This window comes from Chiloscyllium plagiosum, unplaced genomic scaffold (assembly GCF_037043375.1).
Source record: "Chiloscyllium plagiosum isolate Xiang-an unplaced genomic scaffold, Cpla_swu_hap1 HiC_scaffold_24, whole genome shotgun sequence".
NCBI lineage: Eukaryota > Metazoa > Chordata > Chondrichthyes > Orectolobiformes > Hemiscylliidae > Chiloscyllium > Chiloscyllium plagiosum.
This window is the reverse complement of record NW_028270162.1, coordinates 18,665,061-18,689,925: the sequence shown is the minus strand read 5'-3', so window position 1 is coordinate 18,689,925 and position 24,865 is coordinate 18,665,061. Positions and strand designations below refer to the sequence as shown.

At 39.6% G+C, this 24,865-nt stretch overlaps 1 protein-coding gene across 3 annotated transcripts in view; it reads right to left on the bottom strand.

Moving 5' to 3' along the window:
• Positions 1-24,865, bottom strand: part of LOC122562583 (acyl-CoA dehydrogenase family member 10-like) — a 63,083-nt gene that overhangs the window by 15,408 nt on the left and 22,810 nt on the right. For all 3 annotated transcript variants that reach the window (XM_043715543.2, XM_043715545.2, XM_087999952.1), the window contains exons 6-16: positions 24,139-24,298; positions 21,295-21,436; positions 20,609-20,677; positions 17,655-17,836; positions 17,018-17,168; positions 16,488-16,633; positions 12,097-12,270; positions 4,893-5,299; positions 2,309-2,449; positions 2,065-2,202; positions 30-120 (exon numbers count right to left, since the gene is read on the bottom strand). In XM_043715543.2, the coding sequence (XP_043571478.2) occupies positions 30-120; positions 2,065-2,202; positions 2,309-2,449; positions 4,893-5,299; positions 12,097-12,270; positions 16,488-16,633; positions 17,018-17,168; positions 17,655-17,836; positions 20,609-20,677; positions 21,295-21,436; positions 24,139-24,298 (1,801 nt within the window). The remainder of the gene's footprint in view (positions 1-29; positions 121-2,064; positions 2,203-2,308; positions 2,450-4,892; positions 5,300-12,096; positions 12,271-16,487; positions 16,634-17,017; positions 17,169-17,654; positions 17,837-20,608; positions 20,678-21,294; positions 21,437-24,138; positions 24,299-24,865) is intronic.

Below are 24,865 nucleotides of genomic sequence, written 5' to 3'. Positions count from 1 at the left end.
ATTGTGTATCTTTCTTCGATCATTCTTACCTGATGTCCACCATTTGTGACCATTCAGGATATAACTGTCTCCCTCTTCAACAATTGAGGCTTCAATGTTTGTGGCATCTGAAGATGCAACCTGCACTTTGCAAGAACAACAAGGTGATATGGATTAACCAGACACCTCTGAATGTCATTGTTACCTGTAGCCTTTCAAAGATACTATAACATTAAAATTGAAACTTCACCAATGCCAAAAAGTACCTCAGTACCTGTACGTAAAAAAATAAAATTCTTCTTCCTTGAAGAATATCAATTATTTTTGGGATACAGTTCAAAGGACATTGCTGCACCACATTTAAAATGGTCATTCTTCATTTGGAAACATAGACTGTTGGCCAGTCATTTTCTCTCCTCATTCAATGTCCACAAATTTAACTTCCAACAAGGGTAAAAGGATAGTGAAGACAAGTAGAGATTTCCCTTCATCGTAGCCAACTGAGGCAGATTGTAGTACTCTCTCTGCTGACAGAACGACTCTGTACATATCAAAAACCAACACTCATAGATGCATACCTTAGTTCTACGGTTCATTTATTAAACAAGAGCAAAACAAAGTCTTCAGACATTAGTAACACTTTGAAAAGATGTCACTGAAATGTAAACGTAGGGCTGCTTAAACAGGTTAGATGGACTGGCCATGCTAAATTGGCCTGGGATTGCAGGCTAGATGGATTAGCCATGGCTAATGCAGGGTTACAGGGTTAGGATGGAGGGATGGGTCTGGGTGGGATGCTATTTGGAGGGTCAGTGTGGATTTCATGGCTTGCTTCTGCACTGTAGGGACTGTATGATTCTGTCTTTTGTACCTTCCTTGTGTCCTCTTCACAACTTACTTTCCTTTGTCATGATGCGGAAAAGGAGGAGTGCTCCGAAAGCTTGTACTTCCAAATAAATCTGTTGGACTATAACCTGGTGTTGTGTGATTTTTAACTTCTATCTTTGTGGCATCAGCAAAATTTGTAATCATACCTTCTGTCCCTTCATCCAATTTATTTATATAAGTTGTAAACTGTTCAGTACTGATCCCTGTGGGACACCACTCATTACATCTTGCCAGCTGGAAAGAGTAGACTCATTTACATCTACTTTCCCTTTCCTGTTAGCTAGTTTATCTTCTATCCATGCCAATATGTTACTCCCCACACCATGAACTTTTCTTTGCCACAATAATCTTTGATGTGGCACCTTATTAAATATTTTCTGGAAATCTAAATGCAATACATCCACCATTTCCCTTTTATGTACAGTACTTCATCTCCTCAAAGAACTCCAGTAGATTGGGCAGACATGACTTCCCTTTCACAAATCCATTGACTCTGCCTTTATCAAAGTTATTTATTGAAGTGCTCTACTATAACTCGTTTTATAATAACTTCTAACATTTTTCCTTTGACAGACCTTAAGAAAACTAGTTACAATTTCCCTGCTTTCTGTTTCTCCCTCTTTTTGAATAAAGGATATCCACTAGCTATCTTCCAACTAATGGAATCAAGTGAGTTTTGGAAAATTAAAACCAATGCATCAACTATCTCACTAGTAACTTAAGACCTGTGAATAAAGGACAGGCCACTTGTCAGACCACAACACTGACAATTTACTCAGTACCACTTCTCTGGAGATTGTGATTTTCCTAAGATCGTCCCTCACCCCCATTTCCTAATTCATCATTGCTTCTGAGATGTTATTTGTATTCCCCACTGTGAAGGCTGTTGAAAAATACCTGTTCAATCATTTGCTATTTCCTTATTTCCCTCATTTTCTTGGGGGTCTAAAATAATACTTAACTCATTCAGATACTAATATCCCATTGAATTTATCTCTCAGTATTGGTACAGCCAAATCTGTGTTTTGAACTCAACTACATTAGGGGCACCAGTAGAATTTGAGTAATGTCAATTTATTTGCTGATGTATTTTCCATTAATGAAATGATTATCCTTAAAAATAAAAACAAAATATATTTCAGGGCTTCACTGACAATGTTTTAAATAGGAGTTAGAAATTCAGAATATTTATTTTACCTGGGGCTCAGTCATGGCAAAACATGATCTAATTTTTCCTTCTAATAACGGTAGAAGCCACTGTTCCTTCTGTGCTTCAGTCCCATATTTCAACAGGATCTCCATGTTCCCTGTATCTGGTGCAGAACAGTTGAAAGCCTGTAAGAGAGTGACACAACTTAAACTCATGGAATAAATTTAAATAGGCCATGCCAAGAAAAGTAAATAGATTCTTTTAACAAAGACTCACAAATAATTATAGTACCTCAGGAGCATGTAGAGACCTCCCCATGACCTCACAAAGGTGGGCATACTCCAGATTTGTCAGACCAGCTCCATATTTAATCTCAGGATCAGTTTTCAATGGTAAAAACAGGTTCCAAAGACCTTTAGCTTTAGCTTCAGTCTGCAAGTGCAAAATGTAATTTTTTTGCTTAGTCACTATCTACAGAAAACATTTTCCAGTCATTTACATCCAAACGTATCATCTGCCACCACATACAATGAATCACCAGTCCTCAGAACAAAATAATATGTTATCAATATGGAATGACTTGCTGTGAATGACTAACCCAGGCACTTTCTAGTTGTTTTTGATATTTGCTTTTGAGAGTGTGAAGATTTTAATATAAAAGTACTAACTGGAATGATTAAAATGTTAAATAGTAAAAATAATTTTATGGCTCTAATCTCCTCCCCCCTTAAACTGCAAAATACACATAATTTTGATGACTCCAATTTACATTTGACTCCCATCACACATAACTGCAAATCCCAGATTCTGTTACCTACATACAAACTCTGCTACCCACATTTTATCATGTTCATCTTGCACTCTCATTCTTACTGACTTCTGGTGGCTTGTTAGCCTCAATACACAAACTTCAAAAATGTAATCTTTGATTACAAATGCCCTCACATTTAAGTTCCACTCCACCTTTGCAAATTTCCTCAGTCCTGTGCATAACCAACTCCAACTCGGGTCTGCTGTTAATTTTGAACCATTCCTCTCCTGTCAGAAGTTTCTGTCGACAGAGCGTTTGAACACTATGCCTAAACTTTTCAATCTTATTAGATTTCCATTTGTCTTCAATTCTCAAGTTTCAACAAAACATGAGCAGCACGGTGACTCACAGTGCCAGGGACCCAGGTTCGATTCCAGCCTCAGGCAACTGTCTGTTCGGAGTTTACACATTCTCACCATGTGTGCGTGGGTTTCCGCCAGGTGCTCCGGTTTCCTCCCACAATCCAAAGATGTGCAGGTTAGGTGAATTAGCCATGCTAAATTGCCCATAGTATTCAGGGATGTGTAGGTTAGGTGCATTAGTCAGCGGTAAATATTAGATAATAGGGTAGGGTATGTGTCTGGGTGGGTTATTCTTCGGAGGGTTGATGTGGACTTGTTGGGCTGAAGGGCCTGTTTCCATAATGTAAGGATTTTATGATTCAAACATTTCTGCCATCTATGATGAAAGGTGGGTAATTCATATATTATCACTTTTCAAGAGTTTGGATTTAAAATGAGTGGTATATGATTTTTTTTTGCAAAGGGATTTAATTAATTAGTTCAGTGTCATTGGAATCATGATTTTAAACCTGTATGTGCCAGAAAGCAGATGCCTGAAGGCCTCCTGGATGGAATTTTGTCTATTCTGTGGGGTTTTACGAACAGAGGATAGAAGACATTGAAGTGTTTTACGTTTATTTCAGTTCAGAATAATCAGGATTGATTTTGACTGGAAAAAACCTAGAGATGGAAAACCTTGTTGAGCTCAATGTCTGAGGTCAGATGTAAGTATAGCCTATCCTAGAAAGACAGAGTTTGTTTAGACCATTAAAGGGAACACATCTCAGTGTAAGAATCTCAAGTTGTGAGAGTCAAAGAAAAATGCTTTGCAGCTCACAGGACCAGAGGTGGAAAGAAGCAGTTAAATCAATCTACAATTGTGATGGAGAAGGAAAATATCTCTCCATTTTGATTAACTGTAAAGTAATGAAGTTGGGAGTAGATGGGATTTTGTTTTGTTGAGTGCTTGAAATCTTTTAATTTGTATTGTATATAGATAGATCAATTTGTTTTATTTTCCAATCTTTCTTTTGCACACCAAACTTTAGTTTTGTGTTGATGTTTCAGTAAAAGACTGCCACATTAAATTGGAAAAAAAAAGTCCATTGGGCCAGATTTCATTCTAGAATCTAACTCATCCAATAGTAACAGATTACACACCTTTTAAAAATTATTCTGTTTCCACATTCATACTTTGTCTATCTTGATGTTCATGATCTCTTCCCTTTTATGAAGAACCTTGTTGTTACAAGAGAATTCTGTATTACATATTTTTTATCTCCCTAATTCTTTTAGAATTTCTGCACAGCTATGAGCCACTCTATAACATCTATGGTAAGTGAACAGCTCCGACAAGCATCATCTGAGTTTGGTACTGAAGATCAACCTAGTTTTCAAACTGCAGAATATTTCACTAGTGTATTCAGTGAAAGATTTCCCTATTGTATTGAATGGAGCATTCTCCGACTGTATATGAAAATGGAAAAGGTAATTAAACATTTATTATTTTCTTAAGAATTTATTTTCCAAAATTGCTCCAAATTGGAGAAAGTCTTATAAAACCATTATTTTTTCCTTTAATTCAGTCTATAAAATATATCACATTATGATATCATGTTTTGTGAAAGAAAATCTCTCCAATTCTCTCTTTTCTACTTTAACCCAGGTACAGAGCAATTGCTCCCTAACATTTTTGTTAAAAATTATTTCTAGAGGTTTGACCTGGTCTATATTATTTCAGAATGTAGAGATTCTGAATATCCTTTACAGCAGTTAAACATACTTTCAGTTTCTCCATTTTAGGATTTGGAGTCCATCGATTTTCATCCCTCTGGTGGTCCGTTAGTTCCCGTTCCAGAGGATAGATGTGTTCATCCATGAACATAGTCAGCTGGTGGTACAACTCTTGGACCCGAGGAGATAGCCCTTCAGGTGAGATAATTAAATGTCCTTTAGGGACTGATACCAAATGCTTGGAATGGTTATTAAGTGAAAGAGTAGATAAGAAATTTGTTGCTGATGATCTCTGTCTGTTCCATGTAGAATACTTTCTCACTGGAGGGTTTGGATTTCTAGTAGGGATTGATTTGAATTTTCTGAATCCTTCTCTTATAGCAAACATCCAGGACAACTCAGCTGTGCTCTCTACAAGTTTTCCAGCTGTTTCAGCTTTAGTTGAACTTGCCTGACCTAAACAGAACATTGCAAAAAGAAAGATGAGATTATGGAAATGTGCACATCTCAGGATGTGTGCAATGATGATAAAGATTCTAATTTGGATATCATAGAGTTGATTAAATATTTCACTATTGGACAAGCTTTTAATAGAATAAATATACAAGGGCTAGTAATATATTGACAGAACATTTATTAAGCATTTTATTATATTGAGAAACTGTGCTGAAGACATTCAGAAAGAGAAGATCATGTTCATTACATGAAGGTAGACAACCACCAACACAATATTAGCTTGATTCAATGTTAACCCTCTCAATTGAATTAGAGATTCCAAGCTCAACCTCTCGGACTAGAACATAGAGTCTAAGCTTATGGTTCAGTGCTGCAATAAATAGTAACTTTTACATTGTTGATGCCATATCTCAGCTGAAATATTAAAGCAAAGCATTGTTCTAATGACTTGCTATGTGCAAAATGATCACTATGTTTGTCACAAAACAACAATGTATAACTTTAAAGGTAATTATAAAATGCATTAGAATGTTGTGAAAACACCTTTCTTCTTTATATATGTGAGCAAGAATAGAAAGTGTTCTTTTATATTGCCTTCTCTAAACAATATTCATTTATTGATATCTTGAAAGGGCAAAATGTCACAGCCAGGAAATTTAGGCTCATTCACTCGGCTTCAGTTGTAGGAAGGTTAAGAGAAAGGATCATTTGAGATTCTCTTTACAGAGAAGGGATTATTACAAACATGCAATATAGTTGGTGGAAAAGGTCATATTGTAAAAACTGGATGAACTCTTCTAGGGGGCTACTAGATTGCTGAGAGATAGCCAAGAGGACATTGTAAATGCTGAAAATTCAAATGTACAATTTCAATATTTACATTAGATTCTAATAGATAATGTGTTATTGGAAAGCAGATCTAGGCTGGATTGGAAACACTTTTCATTAATAGTGGAAACTGGTTACAGGTGGAATCTTATAAAGGTTGTGCATTAGCCTTTAACAGTTCATTAACAATTTATATCAATGATCTAAATGGAGCACTGGGAATACTGTCAGTAAGCTTACAAGTGCCACACGATCTGTGCTAGTGATAGATACCTTGAGAGGAAAATATGGTTCCAATTTTACTTAGATATGGTGGAGGAAAGGACTGGGATCTGGCAGCTGACATTTATTGTAGATTCTGGAAACAATAATGGCCAACACAGCCCTGTTGCCCCTGCAAAGTCCTTCTTACCAACATCTGGGATTTAGAACTAAAACTGGGAGAGCTATCTTAGAGAATAATCAAGCAACAGCCTGACATGGTCATACTTACAGAATCATAACTTATAAAGTCCCAGATAATACGTCACTATACTTGGGTATGGCAAGTCCAACTTGCAAGACAGACCCAGTAGAGGTGGCAACATAGTGCTATATAATTAAATGGTAAGTGTCCTTAACATTGTCTCCTCAACGAGTCTCCTCCTCAGCTGATATATCAGTACCCTTCCATGGTAAATATCACTTGGAAGGAGCACTGAATTAAGCAAAAGTGCAGGATATATGCTGGGTGGGAAATTCATTGTCCATCACTGTGGTTCAGTCGCACCATTAACTGACTGAGCTGATCAGGTATTAAAGGACATTACAGCTAGACTGGTTCTGCAACAGGTAATAACAGAACCAACAAGAAAGAAAAACATACTTGATTTCATCCTCACCAATCTGCTTGACACAGATGTATCTGTTCCTGATGGTATCAACAGAAATGACTGCTGCACAGTCCTTGCAGGGGTGAAGTCCTTTCTTAATGTTGAGGATACCCTCCATTGTTCTGTGTGGTACTGCATGGGATAGACTTAATACAGATCCAGCAACTCAAGACTGGACACCAATGAGGTGCTGTGGGCCATCAGCAGTGCTCAAACAAAACCTGCAACCTCATGGCCTGGCACATCCTCCCTTCTCCCAGTACCATAAAATCAGGGATTGACCCTGATTGAATAAAGCATGAAGGTGGTCATGACAGGAGTGGCATCTGGCATACCTAAAAATGAGATATGAACCTCCAATATGAGATTATTTACATGCCAAACAGTGCAAGCACCAAATAATAGACAGGACTAAGCAATTTCACAATCAATGGATCAGATCTAAGCTCTGCAGACTTGCCACATCCAGTTGTAAATGGTTGGCAGCAATTAAACAAGGCTCTCCAAACATCCCCATCCTCAATGATGAGGAAGCCCAGCACAACACTGCAAAAGACAAGGCTGAAACAATGCAACAATTCCTATCATGGTCATCTCTTCCAGCTGTGCTGAACTTGTCCCATTATTATGTGTGGTATATTTAGATTTTGCATTTTTTTATGAACTAAAGTTATATTCGGCTTTTAGTCTCCCCAGACCAGTAAATAATTTCAGAAAACCCTCTTTGAAGGCATGCTTCACTTTCCTGATAAGATTGATATCTTTTCAAGCTTTTTTATTTAAATGAGAGGATTCATGATTCTGCATATTATACATTGTTTGCAATATCTACTTTTCCTTGTACTTATGTACTGCCTGTACTTTTCTCTTGATTTGTAATTCGATCCCTTCTGGATTGTGTAACTGAGTTTTTATGGGCTGCAGGCAATGCACTGATAACTACAGTTTGTCGTCTGATGAAACTGTTACACTCACTTTAGCATCCAGCTTGACATTGGTAGTATGTTCCTTGAAATATTACAGAATGGGGTCATTGAGCTCACCAGGAAACATTTTTATCCTCATCTAGCAGCGATTCTTCAACTTCACGAATTGCCTTTTACCTGTGAAAAGGTTTTCTTTGGAACTATAAAGGTAGAGGTTTTACTTCAACACATCTTCTCAAGATGGTTAATTTTCCTGCAGAGAAAGCATTCTATGATTGTAGGACACTGCTCATGCCTCTGGGTCTTTTTGGCACCACTGGCAGAATTTTATAACATCTTGCATTTTCTCTCCTAATGATGGCTTCTTTTCTGATGCTTCATTTACAGTCGTGCTCTTAAGGAACTATATTGTCATTGGAGGGTTCCTGAATAAAGGTTTTCTTCACCAGACCTGCTTGTCTGACCAGCTTTTTTTCTAAGATTAGATTTTCCTTAGATTGCAATAAATTTGCTTGGTATTGATCAACATTACTGACTGCAATGCAGTGTCATTAATTCTGCTTTTAGGTCTCCACACTTTCATCCATTAACCAGTCTGTAAGGGCATTAATGAAAGTACTCACTGATTCAGCTGGTTTCTGGGCCCGTTTTGAATTTGACCCTTTCAAGAACCTTATTGTTCTTCAATCTGAAATTGTTGTCAAGAACTTAAGACCTCAAATGTATCTCATGTCTCACCGATGCTTTGTCTTGCAAAAACATTGCCTGCTACTGTTCCAGTGAAACAGAGCCACTGGCCAATCCTGAAGCAATTTTGTATCATAAGAATATTTTGTTTCCCAAGAGTCCAGTTTTGAGTTTGATTTGGCCACCTTTCATGTGGTTAAATCTCTCAGATAGTGTAAATTCACGTCAGCTCCTTCTGCAACACCTTCCAAACTTATAAACTCTACTGCCTAGAAGGACAAAAGCAGCAGATGCATGGGAAACCACCTGCAGTTTCCCTCCAATTCTAATGGGGAATTATATCATCGCTCTTTCACTATCACTGCATCAAATCTTAAAATTTCTTTCCTAACAGCACTGTGGGTCTTTCTAAATCCCATGGACTGCAGCAGTTCAAAACTGCAGGTCACCATCACCTTCTCAAGGGCAATTAGGGATGGGTAATAAATACTAGGAGAAAGTGAGGACTGCAGATGCTGGAAATCAGAGTTGAAACGTGTGGCGCTGGAGAAGTACAGCAGGTCAGGCAGCATCCGAGGAGCAGGAGAATCTATACTTCAGGCTAAGCCCTTCATCAGGAATGTTTGGGAGCAGGGAGAGCTGAGAGATAAATAGGAGGGTGAGGGTGGGGATAAGGATGCTGGGAAGGTGAAAGGTAGTTACAGGCAGGGAGTGATGGTAATAGGTCAGAACGGATAGATGGGAAGGAAGATGGACAGGTAGGACAGTACTGAGTTGGAGGGTTGGATCCGGGATGAGGTGGGGAGGGGAGATGAGGAAACTGCTGAAGTCGACATTGATGTCATGTGGTTGGTGCTATACTGGGCATCATCCTCTGCCATTTCTGCTATCTACTATCAGACCTCACCACCAGAGATATATTTCCCACCCCACCCTATCGGTATTCTGCAGAGACCATTCCCTCCATGACTACCTCGTTAGCTCCATGCCCACCCACCAACCCATCCTCTACTCCTGGCACCTTCCCTTGCTGCCACAACAGATGGAGAAAGTGAGGGCTGCAGATCAGAGTCGATAAGTGTGGCGCTGGAAAAGCACAGCAAGTCAGGCAGCATCCGAGGAAAGAAGAACCAACATTTCAGGCATAAGCCCTTCCTTATGCCCGAAACGTTGATTCTCCTGTTCCTCAGATGCTGCCTGACCTGCTGTGCTTTTCCAGCAACACACTCTCAACTGTCACAATAGATGTAAAACCTGTGCCCACATCTAACCCTTCACCTCCATCCAAGGCCCCAAAGTATCCTTCCATATAACTCTATGCCATGCAGCAGAGATTTTCCTGCACATCTAAACACCTCATCTACTGTCTCTGTTGCTCTCGATGTGGTCTCCTGTATACTGGGGAGACAGGACGCCAAGTCATGGAACGTTCAGGGAACATCTCTGGGACACATGCACCAAACAACACCGCCGACCTGTGGCCGACCACTTCAACTCCCCCTTCCACTTCGCCAAGGACATTCAGGTCCTGGGCCTCCTCCACTGCCAAATCCAAGCCACCCAACCTCTGGAGGAAGAACGCCTCATCTTCCGCCTTGGGACTCTCCAACCACACGGCATCAATGTTGACTTCACCACTTACCTCATCTCCCCCACCTCATCCCAAATCCAATCCTCCAACTCGGCACTGCATCTCTCAGTTTTCCCCCAACATTCCCAAAGAAGGGCTTATGTCCGATTCTAGTGCTCATTGGATGCCGCCTGACCTGCTGTACTTTTCCAGTGCCACACTTTTTGACTCTAATAAATACCAGCCAAGCAAGAGATGCCCACATCACATGAACACATTTTTTAAAATCCATGGTTTTTCGGAGGTTGCGGGTAGATTACTTGAAGTTTTACATTTCTCTTCCAGTATTGGAAGTTTTTCCATAATGCTCAGTCTTCTACCGATTCCCACTGCAGAGCTATCCTGGAGAATCAATCAGGTATACTAGGCATTAATTTCTTCAACCTTTTAAAAGCTGCAGATTAGTTAATTTATTTCAATAATTTCTTTACTACCTTCCTACAAGGTGGTGAGTATTTTCAGCCATTTTTTTGATTTTGATTTTCTGTGCTACCTTGCTGTCACCATGTGTGGTGGAGCAACCTCAGATCAGGACTGCAGAGTTTTTATTATAAGCTACCCTTACTAGGGGTCTGACTGTTCCCAGTGCTGCTTGCCTAGTTTATGTAGGTTTGGTCACCTGATCTACGATCTTTGCTTGTTACTTTGACTCAAAGTCTGAGATTTGTAGATTGACATTTTCTTCTTAAACCACCAAATTTTTCTGACCGCCTTGAATGCCTTTCCAAGTTGATTTTCAGATTCTGAGTGTCTCCACTTCATCCTTGGAGGAACATTGGGGTTCTTCAATTGTCTGCTAGCGAGTTCTGCAGTTTTGGCATCTCTTTTTCAGGTCTGATTTTTAATCTTCTTTAAAGTTACACTTCTGGTACTTTGGGATCCATCACAACTGCCATCAGATTGTATGTTACTTTAGCTCTGGAGAGATGACTGACTCATTGGTATGTTCAAACAACTAGTTTTTTTATTTATCAATGACATAACTAACGTGTATCACACCACACACCATGATCATTCTTCTCCCAAAGTGTGTTCCCAATTCAGGAGGTAGGGCAGCAACATTAAAAATGGCTGATCTGGTCAATGTGCAGATGTACTCACAACACAGATGCAACAGCAAAGAACACACAGAAATACGCAATTCCTACTGGCTGGAATATCTTGCATATTTCACTGTCAAAATAGCCAATCTCACAATCAAAAGAAAAAAAGTTTTTTTATTCTTTTTGCTTGCCATCATTGTAAGCTCTAACAGCGCTTAACACAGAAATCACATTTTTCAAACTGCACTTCTGCATGTTGGTTGCTGCACCTTGCAGTGGTGTCCATAAATGCTCTAATGTTCTCCAAGTCAACCATATGTTTTCTTTTTATCCTCATTATCATACAGTCCCAGACATGAACTCTTACAACCCTTATGCTCCAATCACAATTTGGGGGACCAGTGTGTCTTTTTCATAAGTATGTGCAATTTCTAGCCAGTGTTCTTAGATAGTGCTCAGGAGTACAAGAATCCTTGCTGTTCTTTCCCACTGTCATCTGAAGTCACAGCTGGAGACAAATAATCCGTAACTTTTGTGGTTAATATGGCTTGGTACTAATCTGTATAGCTTAGTTTGACATGTAGTTCCTTTATCTTTTGGAGATGATATTTCATAAGAACATAAAAATAGCAGGAGTAAACCATTTGGCCCCTCAAACCTGCTGTCCATTCAACAAGATCATGGCTGATCTGTTGTAGGCATCAATTCCTCTTTCGTGCCAGCTCAGCATAGCCATCAACTCCCTTTGATCATTGTATAATGTATTATTCCTCCATTCATCAGTAATAGAAAACACTTGAAAGATTCTCACCTTGAAGTGACCGCTTATAGACTCCTTGGAGTATGGCTGCGACTCGGAAAAAGGAAAATGCCATATAAAAATTCCAGTTTTTGACAGGATTTATACCCATCTTATCGCAATACATAGTAAGATATTCCAGATCAGATGGGATTCCAAGCTCTGTCAAATCACAATTATTCAACCCTACAGTAGAAGGAAAAGACATGTATAAATTGATATTGCAATTGATAAGAAAATAATCTGTTAGCTGTTGTGCCAGAAGCTGAGTGTTATGACACAGATCTCGAAACCCTCCGCTAATTAAAACCAAATACCTGGAAAAGCTCGCCTCGCAATCTCCTAAAAGTGTGAGTGAGTGAAAGAGAACTCCTAATTTCCACTGTTTAAAGAAAAAAAACAATTAACTTTCCTAACTCTTAACAGTGAACACTCAACAGAAACAAATAACAAATCTGAGTCCCCTTTTTCCTAACTAATTACTATCTGACCTCAACTCTATAAAAACGCAGCTAAGCCTTTTCCCTGGGGTGGGTTGGGGAGTCCAGAACTAGAGGGCATAGGTTTAGGGAGAGAGGGGAAATATATAAGAGACCTACGGGGCAACTTTTTCACACATAGGGTGGTACGTGTATGGAATGAGCTGCCAGAGGAAGTGGTGGAGGCTGGTACAATTGCAACATTTAAGAGGCATTTGGATGAGTATATGAATAGGAAGAGTTTGGAGGGATATGGGCCGGGTGCTGGCAGGTGGGACTAGATTGGGTTCTGATATCTGGTCGGTTTGACCGAAGGGTCTGCTTCCATGCTGTACATCTCTATGACTCTACGACCTGATCAGGGGTACCCTAGAACTCTGTGGGAAGCTAGGGAAGTTATTGCTGGGCCTCTTACTGAGATATTTGACTCATTGATTGTCACAGGTGAGATGCCAGAAGCCTGGAGGTTGGCTAACATGGTGCCACTATTTAAGAAAGGTGGTAAGACCAAGCCAGGGAACTATAGACCAGTGAGCCTGACGTCGGTGGTGGGCAAGTTGTTGGAGGGAATCCTAAGGGGCAGGATGTATGTGTATTTGGAAAGGCAAGGACTGATTAGGGATAGTCAACATGGCTTTATGCCTGAGAAATCATGTCTCACAAACTTGATTGAGTTTTTTGAAGTAACAAAGAGGACTGATGAGGGAAGTGTGGTAGATGTGACCTATATGGACTTCAGTGTGCCTTTCGACAAGGTTCCCCATGGGAGACTTGATAGCAAGGTTAGATCTCATGGAGTACAGGGAGAAGTAGCCATTTGGATACAGAACTGGCTCAAAGTTAGAAGACAGATGGTGGTGGTGGAGAGTTGTTTTTCAGACTGGAGGCCTGTGACCAGTGGAGTGCCACAACGATTGGTGCTGGGTCCACTATTTTTCATCATTTATGTAAATGATTTGGATGTGAGTATAAGATGTATAGTTATTAAGTTTGCAGATGACACCAAAATTGGAGGTGTAATGGAGAGCGAAGAGGGGTTACCTCAGATTACAACAGGATCTTGACCAGGTGGGCCAATGGGTTGAGAAGTGGCAGATGGAGTTTAATTCAGATAAATGCAAGGTCCTGCATTTTGGGAAAGCAAATCTTAGCAGGACTTATACACTTAATGGTAAAGTCCTAGGGAGTGTTGCTGAACAAAGAGACCTTGGAGTGCAGGTTCATAGCTTCTTGAAAGTGGAGTCGCAGGTAGATAGGATAGTGAAGAAGACGTTTGATATTCTTTCCTTTATTGGTCAGAGTATTGAGTACAGGAGTTGGGAGGTCATGTTGCGGCTGTACAGGACATTGATTAGGCCACTGTTGGAATATTGCATGCTATTCTGGTCTCCTTCCTATTGGAAAGATGTTGTGAAACTTGAAACGGTTCAGAAAAGATTTACAAGGATGTTGCCAGGGTTGGAGGATTTGAACTAAAGGAAAGGTTGAATAGGTTAGTGCTGTTTTCCCTGGAGCATTGAAGGCTGAGGTGTGGCCTTATAGAGGCGTATAAAAACATGAGGGGCATGGATAGGACAAATAGAGAAAGTCTTTTTCTTGGGGTGGGGGAGTCCAGAACTGGAGGGCATAGGTTTAGGGTGAGAGGGGAATGATACAAAAGGACCTAAGGGGCAACGTTTTCGTGCAGAGGGTGTTACGTGTATGGAATGAGCTGCCAGAGGAAGTTGTGGAGGCGACTACAACTGCAACTTTTAAAAGGCATGTGGATGGGTATACGAATAGGAAGGATTTGGAGGGTTATGAGCAGGTGGGACTAGATTGGGTTGGGATATCTGGTCGGCATAGACAAGTTGGACCAAAGGGTCTGTTTCCGTACTGTATATTTCTATGATTCTATATTAACAAGAAAGGCCAGGATAGATAAGGATAAACCCTTTCCATTGGTTGGAGATTCTAGAAGTAGGGGACAAACTCTGAGAATTAGAGCCAGAGCATTTAGGAGAGATGTTAGGAAACAGTACACACAAAAGGGTGGTAGAGGTTTGGAACTCTCTTCCACAAATTTCAGTTGATGCTAGATCAGTTGGTAATTTTAAATCTGGGATAGGTACATTTTTGTTAAGCAAAGGTATTAAGGGCTGTAGGGCAAAGCCGTGATCTCATTAAATGGTGGATCAGACTTGAGGGGCTGAATGGCTACTTCTGTTCCCATGTACAGTTACACAAGCACTAACAGATGATAATTATAACATGATAATCAGAATCAGTGTCAGAACAGCTCAGATTAATCCACATGATTTATTCTTCAATTCAAAGTTAGAAATGGCTCCTATCCATAGAGGTAATTATTAGTGGCCCTAACATTCACTTCCTTCAGTTGTCATTGAAAACTAGTGAGAGCAATGAAAGGTGGCAATAAAAGGAGGAGGAGAAGAGATACTAGGACACAGAAGTTTTTGAAGGAAGCATAGGTCAGTGATCACACTTAAAGAAGAAAGGAAGATATTTCAGCAGAAAAGACATGAAACCTAAGACTTGAACACCTGCCAAGAACAGAAATCAAATTAATCTGAAACCAAATTAATTTGAATTCAAGAAATTCAAGGCATACACTGGAAGGATTTTATGTCCAACATTAAAGTAAGACAACACTCAGAACAGCCTCCAGTTTAATCCACCATTTGTTAAAGATGATCAATTAGCTTGACCATGTCACTTGGCATCCTGCATTGATGGTGATCAGCCCTTTAGGACATGCAGAATTCCTACTGAATGTATAAGCGGAGGGTGGCCAAGCTGAACCAGCTCGAGACTGTCAGCAAAAATCTCCAACTGATCACCAGATACTGGAACAAGTCAAATTTTGAAATATCCCTGGTGTTTGTGTCCAGCGATCCCTCTAATCTTCTTAATGGCTGTGCGGGCCTTCAAGTCCTATGTGCAGCAGTGACTTCTGCAGCCGTGCAGTTTAGAGGGAACTCAGTGTGAAGGCAACTTAGTGAGAATCACACCGGGCACTGCATTTAACAATTAGGTCCTTAGAAGAAATAAAATACAATTCCATGTTTAAAATCAGAAGACTGAAAAAAAGGACTGAACGTCATGCTTCAAGTTTAATTTCAGAGATTTATTACTAAAAGTATATAAAGAGGAGGTACATGGATTTTTGAAATATCAAGGAATTGAAAGCTTTGATGAGTGGGCACGAAAGAGAAGGCCTCAGGCAGATCAGATCTTTTTGAATAGTGGGGCAGACTTAAGGGGCCATGGGTCTTTAATCTGCTCCTTTTTTTATGTTCTAAAGCATGTAACCTAGACTAACCCTTTAGTGCTGGGCTTCCTTCTCTCTTATTTCATTTAGTTACTTTTGCATGTTACCTATTTAAAATCCTGGGAGCAAGTGAGGACTGCAGATGCTGGAGATTAGAGTCAAGTGTGTGGTGCTGGAAAAGCACAGCAGGTCAGGCAGCATCTGAGGAGCAGGAGAATCGACGTTTCAGGCAGAAACCCTTCATCAGGAATTTTAAATTCTGTCACTCACACCTCATTTAGGCATAGACAGAATCAAAACTACAGCAGATATTGAAAATTTAAAACAGACTTCTGTTTTCATGCTGTATGACTCTATGACTTGAAACATTATTTCTGTTTCTCTTTCCATAGTTGGCTATGTATTTCCAGCATTTTTTGCTTTTTGCTCAAATTTCCAGTATCTGCAGTACCGTATTTTGCTCTTGTCCAAAAATCAACCATTTGGTGATTTGTCTCATTGTTATTTGTGAACTTTGTTTTGTGCAAATTGGTTGCTTTGTTTTCCTATGAAACAGTAATTACACTGTGGGAAAGGTGCAACATAAATGCAAACAGTTTATGTGAAAGAAACACCATGGCACCAGTGTACGTAAGCAGCGCTACTCACATTACCTTTCAAGATGGGAAAATCTGGTGGAAGGTAGTGTGCCAAACAGCTAAGTGCTACATCAGATATGGGATCACCCAAGGTGGACAGTTCCCAGTCCAAAATCGCCAGCACCTCAGGCTTGTCAGGATGAAAAACCAGATTGTCCAATCTAAAAGTTTGAGGAGATAGAGAGAGTATGAAAGTGTCAGAAATTGGAATAAAGAATGAAAATAGAGAAAGGAAGAGAAAGTGGGAAGCAGAAGAGTGAGAGAAGAAAAGAGAAAAAAAGTGCCTTAAATTAATTTTGTTTTATAAAACTGATGCATAATACTCACTACAAATCAGATTCTTAAATGCGGAGAATGGTTTATAGGAACAATGGTGACAAGTTTGTGGAGATGCACAATGGCCCACAGTTTAAATCAAATCTTTACAATCCAATAAAATTCAAATTCTCATCTTAAAGATCATTCTCAAATGCTACCTCCAAATCTACCCCTAAACATTGTTTGTTGAAACTATTATCAAGCATTTAAGTAGTTACATTATATACCTGAAGTCCCCATGCACAATAGTGGTCTTTTCATGTGTTGGGAGGTTTTCTGGAAGCCATTTTATGATCTGTTCCATTGCTGGAATATTATGAGTCTCACTTGCTCGATACTGTTTAGTCCACGTGTGAACCTGGCGCTCAATGTAGTTGCCTAAAGATAAGTATTGTTACTAGGTAAGTATAATACTAAGAAAGCTGCACAAAATGAAAAGAAGTTGATCAAACTCTTGGAAGAAGCAAAGGATTAAGCAAACAATTATTTTGCTGACTTGTGCAGATTTGAACTTGCACATTTTTCTTAACTGTCATATTGTTTATACACTAGATTTCCTACAATGGTTTTTTAAATGAATGCACTGCTCACTTTGCTACAAAGGCAAAAAGATCAGAAGCTTCCTGGGTTTATTCCTGGTCTGTGCTGAATTAGCTGATCGCAGCTTTTGGATTTTTACAATTGCTTTGGTGCTGTTGGCTAGAAGAAAACAAAATGAGCTGTTTAATGCTCAATCTAAGATAGACTTAATAAGAATGATAATGAGTCATGTCAACATGGAGGCAGTAGTGACAAAATGAACTAGTCCTCTTGCAAATAGGATAAAATGAGAATAACTGATTCAAATCTGTAGATAGTCCTTACCATGTTTTCCATAATCCTCTAATCCAGCAGCATGGACATCAACCTGATGAATCCGGCAAAGAACATGGTTCATGGCACTGTAAATTTCTGTTCGCTGATGAGCCGATAGTCCTGGTAATGTTGGGTCCTTAAATATTCTCCCCTGGCAGTATTCCATCAGGTAGAAGGAAGTCCCAAGAACACTGGAAAAGAAGGAAGATTACTATGAATACCATCTCTGTTAGTGAAGGCAAAGCTATCACCGAATACTCGAATTTTAACATAAAACTTGGCCAGCAAGCTTGGATGCCAGAATACAGGTAGTTCTGCTACAATGCTGTGGTGTTCCAGCAAAACCTCACCTAATGGAAAATCACTGAAACTGTGAGGCCTATTTAAAAAGTGGGGTTGGGGCAGACCAACAAAAAAAATCACACACAATCACTCAAAAAAGACCCAAAAGTCTAAAGCAAAAGTATAACACAACCTGAATGACAGTTGAAATCATATTTATCAAGGAAACAAAAGTAAATTTAACAGTACATTTTAAAAATGTAAGAAAGCTGCTTTATGTACAGTATCACACAGAAAGCTGCTCTATCGGCAGCTGACATCAACGCATGCGGAGAACGGCATGAAGACCGAGCTCACATCGTGCATGTGCAGAATGGCACAAAGACTTTGGCACTGACATGACACATGCACTGAACAGCATGAAGACCAACACTGACATCATGCATGCGTGGACAACAATGTATGTGCAGATTGACAGGAACACCAGTGCATGCTCAGAATGCTAACCAATCTCTGGTGGAATTGCGCTATTGAGAAGAGGTAAACATTCTCCAAAATATCGTCCCCTAATTCTTCAGTGATGTTATAGTCAAATTGCGTGGCCAAAACACGCATTATCCCAGAAATGCCTGTAGTATGATATTTAAACAAGTTATTGCTTAAACAAAATGCTGTTGAATCTTTTGATCTTACGACCAAAAGGGGGCACTGTTCATGAAAATGACTTCAAGAAAGAAAGCGAATGTACTGAGCCAAATTTGCAGATGACACTATATAGTTGGAAAAACAAGTTGCAAGAAGAATACAAATATTTACAGAGAGATATTGATAGGTCATGGAGGCAGCAAGTTGGAAAATGGAGTATAATATGGGAAAATGTGAAGTTGTTCATTTTTGGAAGGGAGAACAAAAGAACAAAGTATTATTTAAATACAGGAAAACTGTAGAAAGCTGCAATCAAGAGATTTGGAGCCAGTTGTGCATGAAATACAAAAAAACTAGCACACAGGTGTAGCAGGTAGTCAGGAACATTGATACTTATTTCAAGTGGTCTGGAGTATGAAAGTAGGGAAGTCTTGCTGCAGCTGTACAAGATGCTGGTGAGACTGCATCAGGAATACTGAGAGCAGTGTTGGCCCCATGTTTTTGAAAAAAGATTGGAGGCAGTTCAGAAAAGTGACCCTGATATAGCGAGATTGTCTTATGAGCAAAGGGTTGGGACTCTATTGATTCGAATTTCGAAGAATGCAAGGTGATCTCACTGAAACATGTACGTTTTTTCAGTGGCTTGGCAGGGTAAACACTGAGAGGATCTTTCCCGTCATGGGAGAGTGTTGCATGAAAAGGCACTGTGTTAGAATTAAGGGGCACCAACTTAAAACTGAGAAGAGGAGGAATTTCTTCTCTCAGAGCGTCGAGAGTCTTTCGAACTCTTTGCCACAGAGAGCTGTGGGGCAGAATCCTTCTGTATATTTAAGGCTGAGATAGATAGATTCTTGATCAGTGAAAGAATGAAGGGTTAAGAGGAAAGGGCAATAAACTGGATATGAGAAATGTCAGATCAGCCACTATCCTATTGAATGGCAGAGCAAGTTTGATGGACTGAATGCTGAAAATGTGTTGCTGGAAAAGCGCAGCAGGTCAGGCAGCATCCAAGGAACAGGAGAATCGACGTTTCGGGCATACGCCCTTCTTCTGCAGCCCTCACTTTCTCTCTGATGGACTGAATGGCCAACTCCTGTTCCTAATTTTTATGGTCTTATAGTCTAAGTATATGAATTAGGAGCACAAGCAAAAAAAAACCTACCTTTCTACTGGATTTTTGAGATCAGGAATCAGGTATCAAAGATCAGCCAGTTAGGCTCCACCTCAGTAAAAACATGCAAGGATTTAAATTGGCCTCACAGTTCTTAGCACTCGGGGGAGCTGCATGGCAGCTATTGCTGCTTTGGAGATTGTGACCCTAGAGATGGTTTGCGAACCCATTGGTGGTCATGACCCATTCTTTGGGAGATCCTGTTATAATGTATGTAAAGCTTTGATCCCAGTTCTATCCTTCACTGTCTGGATATCTGCCCCATTGCAGATAATGGAGTGTATCAAAACAAATGACATCACCTACGTAGACAATGCTGATGGCAAGGAAAAGTACTCCCTTTAAATCTATTTTATATTTATTCTCTCCTTCCAAGAGGGGACATTTATTTTCTTCTGATGTCCATCTCAGATACTAAACAAGGTGAGCAACTCCTTTTACTGTCACTCAAGAATGTGCTTCAGCAGCACCTAAAGAGTGAATGCTCCCACTAACCACATCAGCTATCTTTTCAGCAGCTCATTGAAAATAATGATTCAGTACTAAATGATATATTAGGTATTCACATCTATTTTAACTGTGTCACATTTAGTCTGATTTATTACTTCCCTGATAAAGGTGTAATATAATTGCAAGTTATGTTATTTCGAAGCTTTAACTCCCACACAATGTAGAAAAGTAGAGACTTTGACCGTACCAGATTCCAGAGGTAAATGACAACATTTTGAAGTTTAAATCACCCAGCTTCCATGGTCATCAGTTTGTCCACAGTCCCTTTCTTTTCCTTTCCAATTGTTGATTTTCATTATACTATTCACTCACACAAATAGCTTATACATTGCAGCTATGGAGTATCATTTTTTACCTGGGGTCCTCACAGATGGCAAGTACCTTGGGAACAGGAACTCCCATGGATCCAAGAGCTTTCATCACTCTGAATGGACCAACAAATAAAAATGTAACTTAGTCTCCCAAAACATAGTAGGCAACAATTTCACTGAAAAAAAAAATCAAGTATAATCGAGCATAATTAACTGCACACTCTCTACAACTTCCCCAGTTTTGTTTTTCTAATTTACTCTTCTCATCCCATAAAGATACCATTTTTCACAGGCATAAATTACAATATTACAAATAGAAGTTAGATATCAGTGTTGGCCAGATATTTGACTGTGTGGAGCTTCACAAATATGACTAACCACGAGTTCATCCAATGGTCACATTTTTACAGAGCAGGGAATCAAGATTGGGGAATCATGTCTAAATTTCCCTTCCTAGGTTCCAGGCAGGCTGAAGCTTATATTGACAACACGGTTGAAAGTAACTGAACTGACATAGTTGGGAATTAAACTCGAGATCTTCCTGATCAGTACCAGGCATTAAGGAGCAATGAGCTGAAAACATTACTTTGATTAAGTGGCTGGCCCAGTGTCCTAGAAATTGTGGCACTTGACAGCAGCTTAAGAACCGAACAATCTAAGCAACCGATTGAGTGAAGAGGAATTAGTTTTGTAAGATGCAGAGACTTCCTCCATTTTATGCACAAACTACCTGTATTCTCTTTCCACTGCATGCGCTGATTGCAGAAGTTTTCCAGGTGGTTTCTTTCTTAGCACCAGCTGTCGATTGCCACTCCGAATGTGATAGGTTGGGTTGGATTGGCCATGACTAAACTGCCGGAGAGTCAACGGCTCTGAAACCAGACGTAGCATATTACCCAAACTTCATCAATACAATGGTGTTACAACAACCCAACTGGGTAAATTAAGCCTCATTGTTCCCGAAAATATACCAGGAATGCTAAAGTTTCTTTTAAAATATGACAGTTTCCTAAGATGCCTTACTGTCAGGCTAAGGTTGACAGAAACCACAAACTGCATTTCTCTACTGAACAAGAATTATTACTTACTACAAGTAATTTGAGTTTAGCTGCAGATGAATGGGTATGAACCACTGGCATATAACACTACTAACTAAAACTCCAACCTAATTATAAATTTTCTCTCTCATTTACACACACACAAGTAGAAAGAAATAGGGAAATTGATAGTACAGGAGTCAGTTCAATGGTGTTTGTTTCCCAGTTCTGATGTTGAGGTAATCTTCCTTCAATTGGCCAGACACCTTGTTCAGATATCTTGCCTGGAGTCTTTTGTAAGATACATTTAGCATTATTCAAAAGTCACAGCTTACAGCAACTACTGCAAGAAAAGTAACTGCTTTACTTCAGGAATAAACTGAGTTTTTGACTGTAGGAAATAGGCAGCTTCTCGGTTGGGTGAAGATCTGCATAAATATTTTCTCTCCTCTCTGTGTCTCTGAAACTAGTTTCCAGCTCCAAGCTGCTCAGCTACCCAAGAGTAAATCACACAGTTGTTTGATTTGGAGATGCCAGTGTCGGATTGGGTTGTCCACACACACCTGATGAAGGAGCAGCACTCTGAAAGCTACTGCTTCCAATTAAACCTGTTGGACTATAAACTAGCGTCGTGTGAATTTTAACTTTACACAGTTGCTTGTAAGCAAAAGATTTCTGTCACTGATAACTGCCATTAGTTTAGAGATCGATCAGCTTCTTGATGTCAACAAGAGCTGCATCAGTACACACCCGTGGCTCCAGATTGTCTACATTTCCACACTTCAATGCTTGTTCAAACAATTGTTTACAATGCCTATGATGAGTATCAGTTACTTGCTTTCAAAACTGCAGCCACTCTTTCACAAAATGATTTTTAAAAACAGTTCTTTTTCATTTCAGTCCACAGTTTTTAAAAACACAAATATAAAAAGACAATGTCCATATAAGTGGCATTATAGACTGTTAACTATCTTACTTTCTAAAGTATGGTAAAAGATGCTAATTCTCTCTGGCCAAAGTCTTACAAGTGTAAATTTGGTTATCCTGAAAAAAGCAAGCAAGACAGCTACAATCTTGTGCACACCTCCTGTGTGAACAACCAACAATACATCTTCTCAAGCAGGTAATGCTATGATCTCTAGGAGATTATATTAAATAGATTAGACACATTGAATCTCAGATATGAGAAGAACCGTAACACTTTTCAAAAATTCATGTCAATTAAAATTTAAATAAAGGGACCCATGTTCATTTCTTTAAAATTGCCCAAGTATATCCATACAACTTTCCTCATCTGGAAACACAGAATGCTTCAGAATAGAGCATCCAACCAATCAGTCATTGCTAAAGTTTAGTCAAAACTGGTCAGCTAATTGCTGTTACTCTCTGAGGAAATAGAATTAAATTGCTGCAGGATACAATTTAGTACTGCAAAAAGCCATCCTCTGTTTCTAACGTGAAATGGAATTTCCTATTAGAGTTAAAGTAAATTGATGTTAAAGGCACTGGACAACTGTACCATAACTCAATACAACACATGACATGGCACAACCATGAATATATATTTTAAAAAACCATACATTTCCCTACTGAGACAATGAAACTCTAGGAGATGACATTTCTAAAACTCTTCTCTCTACAGTAACTATTGCACAAAATGTATGGAGCTGCAAAGTTTGTATTGGATCTCAAATTCCTCTGGTTCAATAACTGAAATTCAAGAAGGAAAACATTTATGCGAGTGACCTGTTGACCCATGTTCCAGCTTGCTCTTGTACTGGTAATTCAGTACACTGTGTATCGGTTCATATAAATTCATAGTGTGACACTAGTTTAATTCTGATCAGGTATCAAAGTCTCTGAAGTGGGATCACTCAGAAACCAATCTAATAATATCTCACTGTAATGAAGGTGCGTCACAATTTTTTCAAAATTCATTCAAGGGTTGAGGGTGTCACTGGCTAGGCACCACTTATTGCCCATCCCTAATTGCCCAGAGGGCAGTTGAGAATCAACCACATTGGTGTGTCAAAAGTGTGGTGCTGGAAAAGCACATCAGGTCAGGCAGCATCCGAGGAGCAGGAAAACCGACATTTCAGCAAAAGCCCTTCATCAGGAATTTCCTGCTCCTCAGATGCTGCCTGACCTGCTGTGCTTTTCCAGCACGACATTCTTGACTCTAATCTTCAGCATCTGCAATACTCACTTTCACCACATTGGTGTGTGTCCAGAATCACATGTAGGCCAGACCATGTGAGGATGGCAGGTTTCCTTCCCTAAAGGACAACAGTGTACCAGATGTGTTTTTCTGACAATTGGCAATGGATTTACAGTAGTCATTAGGTTATTAATTCCAGATATTTATTGAATGCAAATTCCACCATCTGCCGTGGCAGGGTTCAAACCAGGGTCCCCAGAACATTATCTGGGTCTCAGGATTAACAGTCCAGCAATAATATCACCATGCCATTGACTCCCCTTGTACTTTTAGTGTAGAATGTGGGTCACAGCATGGTGTGGGACAGTCAAGCACCTACCTGCTGAACTTAGCCCCAAAGTGGTCTGGAGGTACTCCTTCAGACAGTCTGTAGGAATGTCCATGTGCTTATGAACAGTTTGCGTACCATGTACATAACCATGCAACGGGAACCTCAGCAATGACTCCAATTTCTGAATGGCTGTAGTTATGTCTCCAACCTAGAAATTAAAATGAGACACCTTTGCCACATTGCTTTCAGCTAGTTCCTTTTTTCCATGAAGCAGTACAAACTAAACCTTCACACAATTGAAATGACAGTTTCTTCACTGTCTTCAAAGAAAAAGAACCATCAAGTGCATCATTCATACGAAAAAAGTCTCTAGCTAGAGAAGTTCTTGTCTTCTGCCCCTTAATTCTAAAATGCTAAAATCTAGACATGACTTTTGTTCCAATTTGTTTTAATTAATGGAATAAGGCCAGCATTTGTTGCCCATCTCTAATTCCTCAGAGCAGTTAAGAGTCAACCACATTGTTGTGAGTTTGCAGTCACATGTAGATCAGACCAAGTATGGATGGCAGTTTACTTTCCTAAAGGGTATTAGATTAGATTAGATTAGATACCCCATAGTATGGAAACAGGCTTTTCGGCCCAACAAGTCCACACCCAACCCTCCGAAGCTGTAACCCACCCAGACCCATTCCCCTACCCTACATTTACCCCTGACTAATGGACCTAACACTATGGGCAATTTAGCATGGCCAATTCACCCGACCAGCACATCTTT